The following is a 19,637-nucleotide window of genomic DNA, read 5'->3' as shown; positions in this document are numbered from 1 at the left end:
ATACATGTAAGTGTAACTGTGTCGATAGTATAGAATAAGATGGGCCAGTACGAGTTAAATCATAGGCCCAATAAGAACTGTTAATGGGCCTAAAAGTGGGCGACACGTTTTTATAGAAAGCTTACAAATTTTATTCTCTTTAATGGCGGCAAAATAGTGTTTTCATTGACCAAAAGGTTTGCAGAATTCCATCACTACACAATCTAATACATTAAATGCATTTCATTTTCTGCCCCAATTTAATGACTTGTTATTTAACGGAAGATTTTTTTTTTTTAAATCTTTGCATAGACGTTCATCATTAGTATGTATCCAAAATCCAAATATTTTTTACATTTCAAAATCCGAATTGGTAATATGTATAGATGGATTCGTCAATATAAAGAAAAAAATAAAAAAAAAATAATGTAACTATTTGCGATTTTTTTAATGTTTTTACATTATTTTCCAATGCAAAAAATAGCTGGAACTTTCCAGAAAATCAGCAGCGTCTGTCTCTAAATCGATTTTGAGTCAAATGGGATTTTTGTAAACGGAGGCTATAAATTTCAGTGGGCGCTCTCCCTTTAAATATTTAACGACCAAAATTGTTGAAATCCCTAAAGAAAAGAAGGAGAAGAAGAAGATTCTTGGAAGAGAGAGAGAGAGAGAGAACAAATCACGTCGTCTTTCAAGTCTTCTTCTTTCACGTGACTGAGCAAACGAGAGGGGAAGATTTTCCGATGGGTTCTCGGGGTTTTCTCGCGTTTTCCATCTGTTTTCTCCTCGTTTTCCCTCAATTTTCCTCCGCTGCCGTCCGATTCCCTCGCATGCTCTCCCAGAAGAATACGTACGGTCCCTGTCTGGCTCTATTTTGATGTTTGTATTATCCTCAATGTGGCTGTGTATGATTTCGATCTCGGTGGGATTCGTTTGTCTTCTCCCGAATTGGGCGTCTGAGAATTTCAGTTTCCCTTTCGTTCGGTTTGAATTTTTGCAGAGATGGGTCGGTGATTAAGATGAAAACGAGTGGTTCTTCCCTTGGTTTTGATCCAACTCGTGTCACTCAGCTCTCTTGGAGGCCCAGGTAATTGTCCTTCCCATGTCAGAGAACTCTGAATTTTTTTGAAAAAAATTGATCTTTGTTTCGCCATTTGTGTTATAAGTTTGTGAATCGTGGATTTCTTTTGTTCAGGGCATTCTTATACAAGGGATTTCTGTCGGATGAAGAATGTGATCATCTCGTTACCTTGGTTAGCAACAAAGTTCTTTTTCTTTCTCCTCAATTTTCTGTGACCACATAGAGATTTTGGGGAACTGGTAATGATCAGGGTTAACCTCCTTGCAACGGAATTCAGAAAGTTTTTGAATTTTGATTTTGATTTTGATTTAGGCGAAAGATAAGCTCGAGAAGTCCATGGTGGCGGATAATGATTCGGGTGAGAGCGTAGAAAGTGAAGTACGCACAAGTTCTGGAATGTTTCTAAAGAAAAGACAGGTGAGGTTTAATGTCTTTTGTATCAAGTTGAATCTCAGAGAATGTCGGAATTCCTAAGGAAAACGATAGATTGATGTAAAATTGTTTATAATCAATGACCTATTCTAGCTTCCTTCAAGTCGTCTCATTGCTTTCGCTGCCTCTTTCCATGGCTACCAATCTGTTGAATCTATCAGCCAAGCTGTTAACAAGTTGTCTGATTCCTTCTCAACATGTTATGTTCCCACTTTTTGGGATTATGCTTATGACAACCTCTGTGTCTTTACGGTGTTTCTGTCCATCCTTTACTGGTGAAAGTTTTCGGCGTCAAATTTAGATTCCCCTGTGATAAGCTGTTTCACGGTGCAGGATGAAGTAGTAGCTAACGTTGAAGATAGACTTGCTGCTTGGACATTTCTTCCCGAAGGTGAAATCTAAGAACTGACTGATCTTTCTAACCGTGACCACAAATCATTTGATATATAGTTTCTTATATGATTCTTCCTTTGGCGATCAGAAAACGGGGAATCCATTCAAGTTCTGCACTATGAGTATGGTCAGAAGTATGAGCCGCATTTTGATTACTTTCATGACCAGGCCAATATAGCACTTGGTGGTCATCGGTTTGCCACTGTTTTGATGTACTTGTCCACCGTCGAGAAGGGTGGAGAAACCATCTTTCCAATGGCAGAGGTAAAGAAAAAGATCATACGTTGCTCCATGACCTTCGTGAAGAAATTTTCGACCTTTGGCTATCATTTAATATCAATCACTTTCCTTTAGGCTAAAGATTCTCAGCCGAAGGACGATAGCTGGTCAGAATGTGCTAAAAAGGGCTATGCAGGTACAACCTCAGATTTATTTTCAATCGCATTAATGTGTTTTTCAAGTTTCACACACTCCAACAAGTAGGCAGTTGAGTTTGTCAAGGAAAAGAAATACGAATTTGCAATTGTCCGAATTGGGATCTTAAATAACTGGATTTTGTGTTCTTGCAGTGAAACCCAGGAAAGGTGACGCTTTACTGTTCTTCAATCTTCACCCTAATGCAACTACAGATCCGAGCAGTTTGCACGGAAGCTGCCCAGTCATCGAGGGCGAAAAATGGTCTGCAACCAGGTGGATTCATGTGAAATCATTCGATAGATCGTTGAAATCAAAATCAAAGTGCGTGGACGAGAATGAGAACTGTGTAACATGGGCGAAAGCCGGTGAATGTGACAAGAACCCTACTTACATGGTGGGTACCGACGAAGAACCAGGATTTTGCAGAAAGAGCTGCAAGGTTTGTTCATCTTAGAAAACGAAACAGCTCGAGTAAGTAAAGGATCGAACTTTTGTATAGCGAAAAAGACCGTTTTTTTTTACAATGTGAGATCGAGAATCCTAATACCATTCTTTTGGCAGTTCAAAATCCTGACTTTTCTTGATGCAGTTTACAGACGGTTCAATAGAAAGAACTTGGAATAATACGTGTTTACTGATCTTTCTTATCAGAAGAATTTCTCATGTGCTATAATTCTCATGTTCTGTTTCTTATATATGCGTGTATATACACACTCGTGCTTTGGTACTAAACACAGGAGTTGTCTATTTAAGACTGTATCTGACTATTGTAAGCATGAACTGGGATGGAACCTTGCCTCTGTTTCTTATATATGTGTGTATATACACTCGTATGTTTATGTATAAAGATCATGTCTTGGCCATTAACAAAAGCTTCGGCCGCATTGTATCTGAAGTTTCAGGACTCATCTTATCTTGAATCCAGAACTCGGTGTATTTGATTATGTTGGTGTTCTTCCATATGAATCCATTTAAATTTCATGTTCTGATGATAAAAAAATCACTTACTTTCCATCGCAGCCAATCATGCAAGAAACTTAGAGTTCTGTCCTTACAAACCCTTCATCTGAAACCTCGAATCCTTGCCTTGTCTCTAACCACTCGCGCTATCTGTTCAACGACGATACATCTTCGTATTCTTCCTCATAACAGCAACATAAACAGCGGAGACGAGTACAGCTCCAAGAAAATCGCATCTGAGGCCTCGGGAAGGTACGATCATCATTCCAGGAGTTTCTCTGTGGATGAAATACTGGACCGAGACAAAGAGATGCAGTCACAATTTCCTCCATTCTTGAATGATTTCGAGCATTAGACCTTTCTCTTGGGGGATGAAATTTTAAATGCAGTGCTGCAGTACCTTGAGATTTAGCAACTTGTGAAACAAGAACTATGTGGTTCAGTATGTTTTGCTCTTCTTTCCTCAACTCTAAGTTCCCATGTTCTTGGAATTTACTATGATGTTGTCTGAAATCTAATTAACATCATCAGTTGCATAATCAAATGAGGGATATTTAACGGCCCAAGATCTTTGACGGTCAAGACTCGAAATCTTTAAAATTGATGGAGGCTTGACAAAATCCTCTACTTCGCCAAGAGGGTTCACGCCGTGATATCTCTTGCTCGTCTTGGCAGCTACCGAGAAACTCTACACTTTGCAAAGCTCGAAACTTTTTAGCAATGGCGTTCGCGTCATCGTCTCTCATCCTCTCCCCGCTTGGAATCAATTTCGATATGAACAAGAATCTGGGCGCCGAGTATTCTTCTCTCCCTACAGTTAAACTCTTCAGATTCTCAACTCCGTGTCGGGATCGCAAATCCGCCATTACCATCGTATCATCTCGTAAAAAAAGTCTGCACTTTTTCCCTTTCAGAAAATTAGCACAATTTTTTTTCCCGTTTCCAATCTGCTTAATTACAAAAGGGTGTGCGTTTCTCTCATTTTCTGGGATATTTCTCGTGGTTTCTGTGGAATCAGATTCAGGTGGCGGTTTGGCAAGCGAAGAAAAGAAATTGTTGCTCGAACGATATGGTTATGATGCCAATGAATATGTGTCTCAGTCTAAGGTTCACTGCCTGTTCTGTCTTTCTTCATAATTATGCGTTTTTGGTTGCGGAAACTTTAGTCTCAGAAAGTTGCTAATTTGCAGAGAATTCGATGGATTTACTGATTTTGATTTTGCAGAGAATTTATCTTTTTTCCTGGATTTAACCCTGAACTCCAGTCTTGGAAACACATGTAGTGTCATTCAGTGAAAATGTCAAATCTTATGGCCCATTGTGTTTATTCTAATTTGCTTTGTAATAACGTGAAAATTCGCTGCTCAAAATCATTCACAGTTGATAAGAAGAAAAGAAGAGCTAAAGAGTGGAATGAGGAACAGACCAGAGGAGGAAGGCGCTAAGCAGCCGCCTAGAACAACGCATAAGTTGCTTCAGGTGCGTGCGTTTGCTTTTTGTTCATATTTCCTTCTCACCAGCATACCCTTTTGAAGGTTATATCTGGAATTTGGATGTATCATGACATGTCTGAGTATTCCTGTTCATTTGGTTCTGTTTTTTGAGTTATCCCCACTGTATGAATCTAACAATTTAGGTGTCTCGTGTTCTAGGTTCTTGGTGGGAAGGCCAAACGAAAGAAACTGCTCTCTCTTAAGGGCATGGATGTGAGACCCATGATGGAAGTTGTGAAAGGGGCAGCTTTTGGTATTCTCCAAGTAAGAGTCATAAGACATATATCGGCTTTTTTTTTTTTGCCTGGATTATTACCTTTGGTTTAGAGATGCTACTTGTTCAGCGTGATTGCTATTCGATGTCTGATTCTTCCATTTCGTTTAGGCTGCTGGTGGATGTCCAACATCTTTGCGTCCCGGTAAATGGTTGGACTTGTACAGTGGTACAGGATCTGTTGGAATTGAAGCAATCAGCCGAGGATGTACCGAGGTAGCTGAAAGAATCCATAGATAGTTTTTTGTGCACATATTCAAAAAGTTTTTTTATCTGACATTGTCCATCGATTATCAAACCAGCAAATTCTCGTGAAGAATTCTAACTAGTTTCTTCTGGAATTTTTTTGTATTGATTTTCCTGTTCTTGAAATAATCTCTAACACTTGTTTCCATATTGGATTTGTGTTTTTTTTTCAGGCACACTTTGTTGAGATGGATCCCTGGGTTGTTTCAAATGTTCTAGAGCCGAATTTGGAACACACTGGGTTTCTTGAGCATTCGGTTATACATACTACTCAAGTTGAAAACTTCCTGAAACAGGCAGATAAATTACTAGGTATGTCTTGCCTTGTCTTGTTGTCTCGATGAGTTGAAACGATCACAAAGTTCATTGTTCGTAACATATCCGCAAGTTTAGTCTTACCTAATGATTGAATTCGTATAATCTTTACTATTAGGTAAGGATGGACCATTTGATTATGTCAGCGTAACACCACCTTACATGGAGGTTGATTATGAGGTTCTGATGGATCAGATCTCTAAGTCAGCGGTGATTGGGACGGACACATTTATTGTGGGTAGCTGTTTACTGTCATTTCTAAACCAACCGGTATATTTTAGTGTTTGTTTCTCAATCTTTCTCGGATACATTTGATATAGGTGGTCGAGTATCCTTTAAGAACCGAAATGCTTGATACATGTGGATGCCTCGAAAAGGTAACTTTTTTTGGTCTTTGTTGCTAGTATTGTTTGGTGATGGGAGACTGAGGCATGTTTGTCATTAATGATTGGCATTATGCAGTTGACTGATCGGAGGTTTGGTCGAACACATCTGGCAATATATGGACCGAAATGGGCCCAGAAGCCGAGAAAATCTTGAAGGCATAGTGAACCTCAATGGTCAATTTTTAGCTCTAGTTAGTTGGTTAAAGGCAAGGAGTAGAGGCTAAGCCTAAGTGGCTAATATTGTTCTAAAAGTCTCCAAATGCCAGAGTAAGTGGCTTTGATGAAAATGTTATTACAACTCTGGCGATGATAAAGTTCACGTTGATATGATTCGGTTTGTCGTATTTGCTTCTGCAATGTGTTACGTGAGCATTTCCTTTCCATTTGAACTTCTCAGATCTTGTTTCATGGGTTAATTTTGCAGGTGCTTTTGTCCATCAATCTCCTTTTTCGCTTATTGCTGCATCCTCAGAGAATTATACCAAATCCTAAGATCTTCTAATGCTAATATATGGTCAAGAGAATGGTAACTCTGTATGTTTCATATATATTTGTCAAGCGGATATATACAATACGAGTTATCCGATCAAATAAAGGTTTCTCCTTTGTGCGTTTCCATTGGCCTCTATTGATTAAACTTAAGGTTTGAGGCAGCAACTCGCTATATGCATGCATTCCACATCAAGACCTTTTGGTTAACATTTATTTATAGAGAATCTTTGTTGAAGAGACGGGAACTGAGGTACGTATGCATCCCTTTCTTGGATTCAGTTTACTTCATAAAAGAGCTCTTTAGCAAAGCAAGTGTCTTGAACTTGAGATCTCTAGAGGGCAATATTTTGCATGCCTGTGCAGATGGAGATTGTAGGAATCAATGTTGTAGGGCACTATCCATGTGTAGGATCCCTTAATAATGCAGGGAAACAAATATGGCAAGGGATTGTGGGACCATGGCTTGTTTATACTTTGGCTTTACTATAAAAAGGGTAAGCCTCTCTTGCCCACCATGGACAAAAAGGAAGTTTGCTTGTGAAATGAAATCAAACTGGCTGAACCCTGAATCTTCCCAAGCTGTCAATGGAATATTGGATCTTTTTTTTCCCCACGAAGTTGGTGTTTTGGTAGTTAGAGTTAAATTCTCACATATGTTTCACGGCGCTTACATCTCTAAGGAAGTTCATGAATCATGATATGATCTTCTTTGCTTTTGAGGCATAGAGGTTTACTGTTAGTGTTAAGGTGTTACCGGAAAGCGTAAATTAGTTTCAAATCATATCTTTTAGCCTTCAAATACTAAAGAGCACCAGACAGAAGAAGTGATTTTCAGCTGTTTTTGCTCTGTTGTGGTCATTGGCATTAAGGGTAGGCAGCAATACTTAACAAGGAAGAAAACTGCAGCTCCTCCAAAGGTTCTTTCGAGAGGGTTTTTCGTAAATATGCATTACATAATCTTCATTGTTTTTGTTATTGGTCTAAGAGCACCTCCCAGAGATTTAATATGGTGACAGGGAAAGTAGCAGGCTTATTAATACTCAGCCACAAAAGGTACATTTTCCTGTGTCTTTAAGTTGCTTAAAAATATGTGTAGTCAGGGGCGTTAGTGAGGTCCCAAGTGGTTTGATGCATGAAAATGCACAAATCAAAGCAAAGAAAAAGGGTTCTTAACGGGCCCAGATGTTATATAAAGCTATGTTATGGATCACTTTCTCTATCTACGTGTACATATACACATGCATATATGTATGTATGTATGTATGTATTATGACAGTGCTGTTGCTTTGTGTGCTTCATCTTTAAATAGGACCAATCAACGGATTGAAGACTTTTGGTCCAAAGTGAGATTCTGATGAGAGAATCCTCTTTCTTTTCTTTTTTTTTTTTGGCATGGGGACACGGATTCCAATTTTCCGGTGTCTTTTTCTTTAAACATGTTTTCCGTACTTTCTGTGTGTTTTTTTGGTAAAAAGTTACAATGAAGCTGTTCTTCATTTTTTTTTTCTGTAACGGTAGAACCATCCCGTGGCGGGTCCGATAACGTTATCGGACAGTAAACCTTCGATTTCACGTAATAGACGATAAACCACGCGGAACCAGTAAAGTATCCGAAACTAATCGGTTAAAAAAAATCAAAATTCAAAAGGAATCGAACCCACAATCTCGTGTAAAAAGGTTCATTTTCTAATTGAGATAGACTTCTCCCTAACTTTTCTTCTCTTGGTCTTCCAACACTTCAGAAATTCAAAATCCTTTTTTTAAATCCAAACTGAGTTTCAGATCTCAGACATATCAGAATCCAGAAAAATAGATAATTACGATATTTATATATGGAAATTGCAATGGTATAGTATCTTCTAGAATTAACAAAATATCTAAAAATATATAAATAAAATCACTGAGACCACTACCGGACAAATCAAGAGACAACAAATTCGTAAAATTTAGGAACTAATGTTTTTTATTTTTAAAATTCTCCCCCTTCTTTGTGGGTAATTGCATTTTGGGCCCGTTTGGCCCATTATGTTCAGCCCAACCCAACAGATTTTGTGCGACTGTGGTATCCATTTCTTTCCCTTTCCACTTTTGTTTTCTCTTTCTGTCCAAGAACCTCTATTCCTGTGACAGTCACTTCATCACAATCTGGGATGTTTTGTTCAGTCTGTTTAATGCTAACCGGGAAGTTGCAGGGCATAAGTCACAGGAAAAACATGAAGAGAGGCAGTGGATCTTTACTTGGAGCTACGGGTTTCATCGTGTTTCTTCTCGTGGGTATGTTTGCAAACTCTGAAGCCAGAAAAGATATTCCAGTGGTGAGGATTCCATCAGTAGAAAGAGTAGGAACTTTGCGGCGGCCCAACGGGAAAGGCACTGATCGTTTTGCCCGAGACTTGGATCTGTTTTACGCGAGCAAGAGAAAAGTGCCCAATGGACCTGATCCCATTCACAACAGGTACATGTTTTCCCTTTCGAGTTAGATAATTTTACTCACGTTTCTTCTGTCCTCTTTTACCTAAACCAAAGATTACTCATCTGTATGGCCATTGAGAATTTTGCTTGAAACTGGCTTAAACTGATCTTTATAGCTTTTGCTCAATTCAAGACTTCTTTAGTGTAATTCCAACACATACACCAATAACAGGTGGTGACTATCAAGATAAGTACCCATGATTCTATTTTCTTCCTTCCTTCTTTTCAAGTGTTTCCTATACCATATGCCATTAAAGGATTCATCTTTTAGAATGCATTTTTGCGGATGATGATGATATCAGGTTTTATCGTAACCTCTTCAGTTCCCTTTCTCTAATTTTTAGGCCGACAAACTAAACTCCGACAGACGTTTTTTTGTTCAGGAGGGCGGAGACATCTAGACGATCACCAGGAGTCTGATTGCACGCTGGGAGACCATAACCAACCGTGGATTACAATATGAATTTTGGTACGCGAAAACATTGACGAGCGTTCTGCTACAATATCATGTAAACATCACGTTTTCACGACTCGGGCTTCCCTTACTATTAACTCACTGTGGCTGCAGAGCACGTATCGTGAAATCAAGGCGCCCTGTAGACTGCGTTTTCATGTCAAGAACAAGAAGCCTGTGTTTCTTGGGGGTAAGCCATAACTTGAGAGATATGCCAATCCATAGACAGACCCTTTTAAACCCCATAGATTCTTTGAGCCAAGTCTGCAACTTTTCCCCCCGACGGGGAAAAATCGTGGAGTTGTTGAGGCAGATGCTAAGCGAACGAAGAAGACTGAAGGGCCTTCTAAGGGTCTGTGTCTATCTTTCTTTCTTTGCCGTTTTCTTTTTGAAATGTATGCTTTGTTTGAAGCTTGCTTTGGTGTTCTGTCCCCTGCTTAAAGCGCCCATTAACTAAAGTTGCTCTGTTTCCAAAAAACAATTTCCCCTTAAACACTGGTGGTGGTGGTCATTTGCATGGTCAGGGCCCCTTTCTTTATGGTTTCTCTTTTTTTCCATCTCTTTTAACAACAACGCTTTAAGATCACATCTATTCTCATAGCGTGGCAACTCCTTTGAGGCTATTATGCGGTTTAGAATCCACAGATCCAAATCATGGGTTTGCTATCTGGTTAGATATGGGAATTCTCTAATGATCAGTACCCAGAAAATGTTTTTTTTCTGGTATTTTGGTAGCATATAACAGGTGAAATGCAGGAGGAAAGAGCTCTCTCTCTCTCTCTCTCCGAGAAGCAAGCTGAAAGACTTTTGGTCCAAAGTGAGATTCTGATGAGAGAATCCTCTTTCTTTTCTTTTTTTTTTTTGGCATGGGGACACGGATTCCAATTTTCCGGTGTCTTTTTCTTTAAACATGTTTTCCGTACTTTCTGTGTGTTTTTTTGGTAAAAAGTTACAATGAAGCTGTTCTTCATTTTTTTTTTCTGTAACGGTAGAACCATCCCGTGGCGGGTCCGATAACGTTATCGGACAGTAAACCTTCGATTTCACGTAATAGACGATAAACCACGCGGAACCAGTAAAGTATCCGAAACTAATCGGTTAAAAAAAATCAAAATTCAAAAGGAATCGAACCCACAATCTCGTGTAAAAAGGTTCATTTTCTAATTGAGATAGACTTCTCCCTAACTTTTCTTCTCTTGGTCTTCCAACACTTCAGAAATTCAAAATCCTTTTTTTAAATCCAAACTGAGTTTCAGATCTCAGACATATCAGAATCCAGAAAAATAGATAATTACGATATTTATATATGGAAATTGCAATGGTATAGTATCTTCTAGAATTAACAAAATATCTAAAAATATATAAATAAAATCACTGAGACCACTACCGGACAAATCAAGAGACAACAAATTCGTAAAATTTAGGAACTAATGTTTTTTATTTTTAAAATTCTCCCCCTTCTTTGTGGGTAATTGCATTTTGGGCCCGTTTGGCCCATTATGTTCAGCCCAACCCAACAGATTTTGTGCGACTGTGGTATCCATTGGATAATATTTGATCTTTGCATTATGAGCCCATGCATTCGCAAATCTTCCTCCCACCAGGTTTAAATTTGATTTTTTTGTTAAATTTTTTATTATATCAAACTCTATTTTATATTAAAAAGTGATGGCTAAATCGATATTTGGATTTTTTTTTGGTGGAATTGACACTTGCAAATTCTTTTTTTAGTTAGTTTGCGGTACTGGGTTCTGGAATAGAAAAATGTTTGCATAACATTTTAGTTAGTTTGCGGTACTGGGTTCAAATTGAATTTACCAACCCGGTTATCTCTTGTTTTCCGGTTAGGATAAACCGATTAAATTTTATAATTTTCATTTATACTGACGTGGCATACACCCGTCGTCGATGTGTTGCGGTGGCGGCACACATGTCATTCTATTTGAACATCCGTTTTAACGTCGTTCTCTGTTCTCTATTGAATCGGTCCCGAAAAATGTATCAAATCATACAAATTGAAATTTTTTCTTTAACATTTTGACAAATTGGATATTTAATTTTCCAAAACTTTTTCTATCAAATTCTACAACACACGTATATACACATGCTGTCCCTTGTGAAAGATTGATCAAATCGGTTATTGATTTGGTAAATTAAAAATTGGATCTTTTTCTGGAACATTTTGATAAATTGGGTATTTTTTTTGGAAAAAGCTTTAATTTTCCCAGATTTTTTCCTATCAAATTTTAACAACACGTGTAATGACATAGACTGGCCCTCGTGGATCGGCTTCGTGAGATAAACATTAATGTTAATTTTAATATCGAGACACGGAGAATATACCGGAAGATATAAGAAGATGTGAAATATATTTTAAATAAAATCATAATATTTAAAATTAATTTAATTTTAAATATTGATATTAATTAAACGAGATACTATGCTTGTGTTTTAAAACTATAAATATTGTAATTCCTCTTACGATTGACCATTTCGAAATTGACAAAAGTTCTCAACACTTTTTGTGGGGTTGTTCATTCATTTCAATTTCTTTTCTCTCTCTCAAATCGAAGCATGGAATTCGGGATCCGTCTTCGTTCAGTCTTCTCCGTGGTCGTGTTCCTGTTGTACATAGAATCCTCGGCTTATGGTCGGGTTCTGAGTAACTCCAAACCGGACAGAAAGAACGTCGTCGCAAGTGCCCGGTGGTTGGTCGCTGAGAACACCTGGGGCGTTCTCAGGTACAAATTTCCATTTTCTCCTGTCGGGCTTTTCTCCTTTTGGTTTGATTTTGGCTTCATGGGACCAATTTGAACTGACCCAGATCTCCCCCTTTTTGTTTTTCTTGGTTCATGATTTCTTGAATGAGATATCTGTTTGGATCATTAAGGTGGAATCGATGGCTATTTTCAGTAAAAGTTTCTGGATTTGAGCGGATTGATTTGTCATAAGCAGAAAGAATCGATGGCTATATGTATTCACTTCATCAAGCTCAATCCTTTGGGATGATGATTAGCGATATCTGGGATTATTACGAGGGAGTTACTGAATTTTGAGATAGGGAATTGATGAGATTATTGCTAATATCCCCTGGTTGTTCATAATGATCTCTTCTGCAATTTTTGTCAAGACTGAACAAATCCTAACTTGAATCTTGTGTTCCGCAAATTTTGCAGCACTGTCTCTGGCGATCTCAGAGGAGCTCCATGGGGGTAAAGTTTCTGTCCCCTGATAAATTAACGCGTGTGTTCTTGGTTTGATGAGGAAATTGCCAGTTTGATGTTCTTGAAACGACTGTCTCCATGTCCTAGAAACGGATGTCGGGTGTTGTATTATCCAATCTTTTCGACTTTTGACCGCATTCTTCTTTTAAAATTCATGATCTTCTTCATTTGGAGCATTCGTACTTGTGCTTCCAGAGCATGAAATAACAGATTCTGCTCTTCCCTCTCGCCTCTCCTAGCGAGATTGGAAATGGGAGATTTCCCGGGCAATCAGATCTACGAAAATGTTTCTTCAATGGTTTTTGTTTGTTTATCGTAGTTTCAGCTTGCCTTTTTTTTTTGCAGGAACGTCGTTTCATTCAGTGACGGGATTCCGGGCAAAGGCACCGGTATACCCTACTTCTACTTGACAACTCTCGATGTAACGGCAAGAAACGCCCTAAAAGATCCGAGGGCCTCGCTCGCAATTAGTGAGAAACCCATCGGGACGTGCACGAAGGATCCCATGGACCCGACTTGCGCGAAACTGACCCTCACCGGAAAGGTACATTACATAAACCGATATTTCTGCGGTTGTATTGTTGGCTTCCGCTGATAATCTTAGCAACTGCTTATCGTCTTGTTACGATAATTCTTAATCTTAGATTTTGTCCTAACGATCCAATCCACACCAGTTGCTGCCACTGAAACAAGGGTCGGAGGAAGCAAAAGTTGCAGAGAAGGCACTATTCGCAAAGCATCCGGAGATGATCGGTAACCGTTATTTCCGTTGATTGTGCATCTTATCCGTACGCGTTTTTTACACGGTTTCGATATTCTTGCTTGAACAGGTTGGCCCAAGAGTCACGATTTCCAGTTCTTCAAGCTCGAGATCTGCCACATATTTCTGCTCAACTGGTACGGCGGACCTAAACTCATCACCGTGCAAGAATACCTCAACGCAAAGCCGTAAGTACCCATGCAATCATTGAACACAGCCCGACATCAAACCGAAACTAAGATTCAGATTCTTACCTTAATCGTGTCCCAATAAAAGATCCCTGTTAGTTTCGCCTCTGTAAACGTCTTTCGATTATTATTGAATAATGAGAAAAAAACGCCCGATTGAATTGAATCCGGGTCTTCGAAATTCAGCCCTTTTCATTTTCTACATCATTTGCTGCTTCCATGGTTTACAGAATCAAACCCGTCTCGTCTCTGTGAAAACTCGACGAAGAAGATTCAGAATCTTAGGCAGTGTGATGAAGCATGTAAGAAGCCATGCATGTATACAGTGCAAGTGTATATCGGTGTATACTGATTGTATGTTCACTTTGGTCGGTGTGTTGTTCTGTAAATGACTGTTCTTTGGTGGATTATACTGTTCGAGAAATGAAATGAACAGATTCGTTACGATATTTTCGTACTGCTGAAATCTCAAAATCTCTGATGTAAACTCTTTTTTATCGTACAAAAAAAATATCAGAAACGAGTTCATTATGCAATTTATTATCGAGGCTGTAAGGACAAACTCCGTGCCGTTTAAACATTAACTCGGCACCACACGAGGAAACTACTCTGCCAGCCCCGAAACGGAAACTCTCGCAGCGGTCAAGGGCATTTGGGTCTTTTCCCATGGGTGGTCATGCTGACGTAGCACTTGCCGCACTTCTCCCTGTTTCCGTGGGTTCCGGGCGGCACGCACTTGCACCTGAAACAGCAGGCAGTGCAAGCCCTGATGCAGACGTTTGGTCTCGAATGTGAGCTGCATCTGAACTCACACAGCGGTCTGCAATCTATCCAATCACAGCAAATACATATCATTTCTTCATGCATGTGTTACATAACCTTACTCGGTAAGTAAACGTGTGTTAGGACATGTCAGTAGACTTGATCGAAAGAGAAAAAAAGAAATGCCCATGGCGGGTGTTTTACCTTTTACCGTCCTAATCCATGGAATTACCGGTGGCTGCGGTGGTTTGACCGGAGGTGACGGTGGTTTGACGACCACCGGAAGAGGAGGAGGTGGTGGTCTCTTCACTTGCAGGTCCGAATAAACCTATATACACACACATAACACAGCCCGCGAAGAATTAAACCAACACCATCTATGAAAGTACACACACGCATATATATATATATATGTATGTATGTATGCATATACATGAACGATATAAATTTTGTTATAGGATACTAATAGGTATATTATATGGAACGGATAGTAACAAACATATTGTAAAATACTAATGTGACACAAGGGACTTACAAGCGAAGAGAGTGAGAAGAAAAGTGTGGCGAAGAACAGCAAAAGAGATTTTGTGTGAGACTGAGACATATTGTTGTCGATCGAGGGATTCAAACAACAAGGGGGTTGTCTCTTTAAATAGTGAAACGTATTTTACCCACTTTAATGCCATTACAAATATATAAATACATATATCATTGGTACTTTATTTTTCTTAAATTAATTATTCACATATCATATATATATATATATGTATATGTAATCTAGAGAGTTCTACTACACATGCGCTTACGTACGCACACGTCCACACCGCCACCAGACCAGACCGCGAATCGTTGCATGGGGATCGGAGATTTAATTACGTACCGACCTGGTGCTGGTTTCATTTTATCAGAGTAATCCAGATTGCATTATTTTTACAAGTCAAGAACAGCAAGATTAATATAATTCACATTTTCCAATAACTTACTCTAATATTAATAATTCGTGACAAAAAAAACAATTATCTTGGTGTCACAAGCATATTTTAATACTATTTCCATTTGTTGTATAGTATTTTATAATAAAAAATGTTGTGTTTAATCGATGTAACCTGATCTCGATAATCACTAAATCTTGGATTAGCCTGGGGGGGGGGAGATTAGGTTAATCTGTTCACAATTAGTTTCGAAATTTGAGGTCCCCAACGTATTGTCATGATAAGAAAAACGTGGTTGGTGTTATTTTTTTCATAATTTGGATACCCATAGAAACATTTTATTGAGTTTTCTAATTTTATTGTTAATTTTTACATGTATTTGCGAAAACATTGTTGGATTTATTAAACCTAATTATCAAATTACAATTACATTAAATTATAAGATTATCCTCTAATTTATTTGCAGAATCAATATATTTTATTTATAAATTGACATCAGTAATTGTGACATTAAATATATTATATTATTCGAATGCTTATATATGTATACGGAAATTCTGCAAGACTTTGTAAAATATATGTATAACAGTGAAGAATTGTAGAGCTATATGCAAAGGAGTGAAGGTTCATCAACTTTCCGAGAATCGAAACATTGACGTCTACGTTGTATCTTGTTTAGTAACGTAGCGGTCTGCATGGCTCCGGCAACATCCTTGTTCAACCTTGTTTGGCTGGTGAGAAAACGAGGGAGAAAAAATCTCAGGAGAAAGGAAAACGAAAGGACAATCCATGAATTCTTATAGTTATTTCCATCTATTGGTATAAGGAACAACATTGTGTATGTATATATATATATATATACTTTTACAAGTATACAGATCCAAGCTCCGTGTTTCTGAAACTGGAGATTCAGTTCTTACAAAAAGAATCAAAAATCAACTATAACAGCGAATGACAACAATATGATCTCAGCTCATCTGCTCGCCGATCAAGTCCAACCCTACGACCAAGAAAGACAGTCCCTGAAACAACAAGAAGTAGAAGTGAACTCCATGAGCCGACAAGAAGCTCCTCCCGGCCGCTGTCAGTAGCAGAAACGCCAATCCCAGTTCCTTCTTGTACACCCTGTTCCCCTTCTTCTTCTGCCCCGGCCCCCCAGCGATACTTTTCCCCGTTTCTTGTTCCTTAAGTTTGCTCAGAAGCTCCAGACCCGACTCCGAATGCCTCCTGTGAAGCTTCTCCTCTTTATCAGCGAAGGCCAGAAGGTCGGATTCTGAGGATCTTCCCGTCTTCTTGGTCACGACCCACTCGTAGGCCGAACCGAGCTGGAAGAGGCCAGAGATCATGGCGTTGAACTTGGTGATGGACATGGTGTTTTCAAAGAGAAGGTAAGGGACTAAGAAAGGGAAGGACCTCGGCGAGGGGAGGATGTTGAGGAGAGACATGAAAATGGGGACGTAGCAGATTACCCACAAGGGGAGCTCGGCTTCGGGTATGAACATTGTCAATGGAAGTATGATGCAGAAGAGTGTGAATGAGTAGAAGGGTAGTATCAGCTTTCTCAGAAGGAAGAAGAGGAAGATCAGATTCGTCTTCTTCCATACCGATATCTGCAATCAAATAACAAACCTATCTATCAGAATGATGATCAAACCATATTCCATATATATATATATCGGTTCGACTTTCGAGTCATCTCTAAACCCGTTTTTCGGATTTTTCTCACGTTATAACACGATTTCATCTTATATAGTGCCCGTATACCCGAAATTCGTTTTTTTTTTGTCAAGTTCTAAAGTCGTTACCTTGGAAGTTATGATGGAAGGAAGGCAAAGCCTAAAAAGCTGCATAGGGCCGGAATGCCACCGATGCTGCTGCTTCTTGTAAGCTTCATAAGACTCGGGCAATTCGCAGGTAACCCTAACATCGTTAAGGTAGATGAATTTCCAACCGTTGAGATGAGCCCTCACGGCGATATCCATGTCCTCGACCGTCGTCCTTTCCATCCAGCCGCCGGATTCTTCGAGAGCCTTGATCCTCCAGACACCTGCTGTTCCATTGAAACCGAAGAAGTTGAGGAACAGACCGTTCACTTGCTGTTCTACCTCGAAGTGGAAACAGAGGTTTATGTTTTGGAGCCTCGTGAGGAGGTTTTCGTCTTTGTTCACGAATGACCATCGTGCTTGGACCAAACCCAGTTCTGGATTCCTCTTCAAGAACACAAAACATGTTCTTAATCTTCTTGTTAAAGCGTAGAATCCGACAAATCTACTTAAAAGACCAAACAAAAACCAGAAGATATGCAGATTAAGTTGGTGTTTTACCTTGAAATGAGGGATAGTGAGCTTGAGGAAATCAGGGTTTGGCTGGAAATCGGCATCGAAGATGGCTACGAACTCGTAGTCTTTGACGTAATCGCAGCTCATTGCTGACTTGAGATTCCCGGCTTTGTAACCTGTTCTGATCAGACGATGCCTGTAAATTATGTTTACGCCTCTTTCCCGCCAAGCGGAGACTTCTTCTTTGATCAGAAGCTGCAGATTTGGTTCATCTGAATCGTCCAGAACTTGAATCAAGATTCTGTCCTTTGGCCAATCTAGCTGTGAAACTGCACCAATGGATTGCTCATACACCTGAAAACATAAAGAACAGAACGGTTAAGATCCTGTTGGCACAAGAATCATCCGGTTTATTCAATTCAACAAACTCTAAACCGAAGCAAAATTCCTATTCTTGTTCCGGTTTATTCATTAACCGTTCAGTGTTTTGAGTTTTTTGTTTTCTGACAACTCTTGAATCTAACCCGAACAGAGAGCAGAGGGTTTTGGTTGTTACCTCGCGTTCGTTGCACATGGGAATCTGAACAAGGACCATCGGGAAATTCGAACCGTCTTCCACATCCAGAACATCATCGTCAATTCTGGGCTTGATCTTCTTACACTTGATCCAGAAACAACCGAGGCAAAGAACTAACCGATCAAGAGACTGGATCAAGAACAGAACAGTGCAGAACTTGGAGAGACTGATCACAATGGGAGCGACGTAATCTGCCCGAAACGAAAGCCATGCCATGTAAGACCACTCCACCAATCCTCGAACCTCCCAAGAGGGTCTGTTTATGAGATCCAAGTTCCATTTCTTGTAATGCGCGATGACTTCTATGGCCAGAGCCACGATGGAAATAACCAGACAGGCTTTTATGAATCTGTACATCTGTTTTCCTCTGCTTTTTGGGTCTTCTTCCTCGTTAAGGTTACTGTCGAACAAGGCAACGCGTTTCTTGACAGAACCGAACAGCCATGAGAGGCATGAAACAACTCTGTGGGCTTTGAGAAGGAGAAACCAGGAGAACTGTTTGGGGCTGATAGATTTTCGCTTGTCGGGGAACAAGGATGAATCTGAGCCGTTGATCTCTATCAGAGAGAAGTTTTCTGGCTTCTCCATTGTCACCGCTACTGTATTCGGGGCCATGATCTGAGGGGGGAAACTATAAAGAATGGGGAAAACAACCGATGCCCGAATCAAATATGGGGGAGATGAGAAATGGGTGGAAGTTGGATTTTGGATCTACGACTTGTTTCTCATTACAAAGATGAAATTGAATTGAAGGAAATGTCACTGTTTCATGTAGTTTCCGTAAAGAACTGGATCTTTTGTCAGACCAAATAATGAACAGAACAGTATCCTGAGATACGCTATTGTAGTTGACTGAAACTTGAGAGAGAGAGAGAGAGAGAGAGAGACGAGTATCATATGGTGTAGAGAAAACCTGGTAATAAAGAAATAAAGAGGAGAGAAGAGAGGGAGACTCCTTTCTTGAATTTTCTTTTTCCTTTTCCGTTTTTAAGGGAAAAAAGCCTAGATTTTTTTTTTATGTTTAAATGTTTTAATGTATTGTGAGTTTGAAAATCCAACTCATTGATATAATTATGAATTTGTGAACACAAACCATGTGATTAGATTTCAAATTTCATGATTAAAGTCAACTTAAGAGAATCTAATATTTTCAAGGAGGGTTCATCCATAACTAAACAGAGAATCTTCTCACTTCATAGTTCTCACAGCCCCAAGATTTCATAAATTGATATTTTTCATAAAAAACATACCGAAAAAAGTATATAAATTCATGGGAAAAAAAATACATAATTTAGAAATCAAACAGAAAAATCTACTGTCTCCGTTTCTAAATAATTATCGTTTTAGAGTTTTTTCACACTTTTTAAGAAAATATAAAAAAAGTATTCTATATCCTTATTTAATATAGATTTAATAGTAAAACCTACCTTATTGTTAAAAAATTATTAGAATTGTAGTAGTTTTAATAAAAGGTAAAATTAGAAATTATTTTATAAAATTACCTATTTAAATGAGAACGAC

At 39.0% G+C, this 19,637-nt stretch overlaps 4 protein-coding genes and 1 long non-coding RNA gene across 6 annotated transcripts; 4 read left to right on the top strand and 1 right to left on the bottom strand.

Annotated features, from left to right (window-relative positions):
• Window positions 1–546: 546 nt before the first annotated feature.
• On the top strand, window positions 547–3,111 carry LOC104823924 (probable prolyl 4-hydroxylase 7). Of its 2 annotated transcripts, XM_010555720.2 has the most exons (9): window positions 547–829; window positions 980–1,066; window positions 1,175–1,232; window positions 1,373–1,477; window positions 1,826–1,883; window positions 1,974–2,149; window positions 2,240–2,300; window positions 2,455–2,773; window positions 2,864–3,111. In XM_010555720.2, the coding sequence occupies exons 1-8, from the start codon at window positions 723–725 to the stop codon at window positions 2,754–2,756; spliced, it is 954 nt and encodes a 317-aa protein (XP_010554022.1). In that variant the 5' UTR covers window positions 547–722; the 3' UTR covers window positions 2,757–2,773; window positions 2,864–3,111. The 2 variants fall into 2 exon arrangements, with proteins under 2 accessions (XP_010554022.1, XP_010554021.1); XM_010555719.2 differs by having other exon boundaries at window positions 548–829; window positions 2,455–3,111.
• Window positions 3,112–3,893: 782 nt separating this feature from the next.
• On the top strand, window positions 3,894–6,592 carry LOC104823923 (putative rRNA methyltransferase YlbH). The gene is made up of 10 exons (XM_010555717.2): window positions 3,894–4,154; window positions 4,281–4,369; window positions 4,643–4,741; window positions 4,915–5,019; window positions 5,141–5,245; window positions 5,449–5,587; window positions 5,709–5,824; window positions 5,911–5,967; window positions 6,053–6,243; window positions 6,401–6,592. Exons 1-9 carry the CDS (start codon window positions 3,983–3,985, stop codon window positions 6,128–6,130), a joined length of 960 nt encoding a protein of 319 aa, XP_010554019.1. The 5' UTR covers window positions 3,894–3,982; the 3' UTR covers window positions 6,131–6,243; window positions 6,401–6,592.
• Window positions 6,593–8,545: 1,953 nt separating this feature from the next.
• On the top strand, window positions 8,546–9,937 carry LOC104823922. The gene is made up of 3 exons (XR_773379.2): window positions 8,546–8,923; window positions 9,324–9,409; window positions 9,509–9,937. It is a non-coding gene; the product is annotated as an uncharacterized LOC104823922 (long non-coding RNA).
• Window positions 9,938–11,879: 1,942 nt separating this feature from the next.
• On the top strand, window positions 11,880–14,015 carry LOC104823921 (protein CREG1). Its single transcript, XM_010555716.2, has 6 exons — window positions 11,880–12,135; window positions 12,571–12,606; window positions 12,964–13,162; window positions 13,293–13,371; window positions 13,449–13,566; window positions 13,797–14,015. Exons 1-6 carry the CDS (start codon window positions 11,969–11,971, stop codon window positions 13,819–13,821), a joined length of 624 nt encoding a protein of 207 aa, XP_010554018.1. The 5' UTR covers window positions 11,880–11,968; the 3' UTR covers window positions 13,822–14,015.
• A 2,035-nt stretch (window positions 14,016–16,050) lies between these two features.
• On the bottom strand, window positions 16,051–19,034 carry LOC104823920 (xyloglucan glycosyltransferase 4). The gene is made up of 4 exons (XM_010555715.1): window positions 18,096–19,034; window positions 17,585–17,893; window positions 17,066–17,470; window positions 16,051–16,870 (listed from the first exon to the last, which is right to left on the bottom strand). The coding sequence occupies exons 1-4, from the start codon at window positions 18,729–18,731 to the stop codon at window positions 16,229–16,231; spliced, it is 1,992 nt and encodes a 663-aa protein (XP_010554017.1). The 5' UTR covers window positions 18,732–19,034; the 3' UTR covers window positions 16,051–16,228.
• Window positions 19,035–19,637: the final 603 nt, after the last annotated feature.

Source organism: Tarenaya hassleriana, unplaced genomic scaffold (assembly GCF_000463585.1).
Source record: "Tarenaya hassleriana unplaced genomic scaffold, ASM46358v1 Cleome4, whole genome shotgun sequence".
Lineage (NCBI taxonomy): Eukaryota > Viridiplantae > Streptophyta > Magnoliopsida > Brassicales > Cleomaceae > Tarenaya > Tarenaya hassleriana.
This window is presented reverse-complemented; position numbering and strand designations above follow the sequence as displayed.

What these genes read in the sequence shown, in the direction of transcription:
- LOC104823924 (XM_010555720.2), top strand. Translation starts at nt 723, where the DNA reads ATGGGTTCTCGGGGTTTTCTCGCGTTTTCCATCTGTTTTCTCCTCGTT. An exon ending in CAGCTCTCTTGGAGGCCCAG is followed by an intron (nt 1,067 to 1,174) that starts GTAATTGTCCTT and finishes TCTTTTGTTCAG; the next exon opens with GGCATTCTTATACAAGGGAT. An exon ending in TGTTTCTAAAGAAAAGACAG is followed by an intron (nt 1,478 to 1,825) that starts GTGAGGTTTAAT and finishes TTCACGGTGCAG; the next exon opens with GATGAAGTAGTAGCTAACGT.
- LOC104823923 (XM_010555717.2), top strand. Translation starts at nt 3,983, where the DNA reads ATGGCGTTCGCGTCATCGTCTCTCATCCTCTCCCCGCTTGGAATCAAT. An exon ending in CGTATCATCTCGTAAAAAAA is followed by an intron (nt 4,155 to 4,280) that starts GTCTGCACTTTT and finishes CTGTGGAATCAG; the next exon opens with ATTCAGGTGGCGGTTTGGCA. An exon ending in CATGTGGATGCCTCGAAAAG is followed by an intron (nt 5,968 to 6,052) that starts GTAACTTTTTTT and finishes GGCATTATGCAG; the next exon opens with TTGACTGATCGGAGGTTTGG.
- LOC104823921 (XM_010555716.2), top strand. Translation starts at nt 11,969, where the DNA reads ATGGAATTCGGGATCCGTCTTCGTTCAGTCTTCTCCGTGGTCGTGTTC. An exon ending in AACACCTGGGGCGTTCTCAG is followed by an intron (nt 12,136 to 12,570) that starts GTACAAATTTCC and finishes CAAATTTTGCAG; the next exon opens with CACTGTCTCTGGCGATCTCA. An exon ending in CTCAGAGGAGCTCCATGGGG is followed by an intron (nt 12,607 to 12,963) that starts GTAAAGTTTCTG and finishes TTTTTTTTGCAG; the next exon opens with GAACGTCGTTTCATTCAGTG.
- LOC104823920 (XM_010555715.1), bottom strand. Translation starts at nt 18,731, where the DNA reads ATGGCCCCGAATACAGTAGCGGTGACAATGGAGAAGCCAGAAAACTTC. An exon ending in TCACTATCCCTCATTTCAAG is followed by an intron (nt 17,471 to 17,584) that starts GTAAAACACCAA and finishes GTGTTCTTGAAG; the next exon opens with AGGAATCCAGAACTGGGTTT. An exon ending in CTTCCATCATAACTTCCAAG is followed by an intron (nt 16,871 to 17,065) that starts GTAACGACTTTA and finishes ATTTGATTGCAG; the next exon opens with ATATCGGTATGGAAGAAGAC.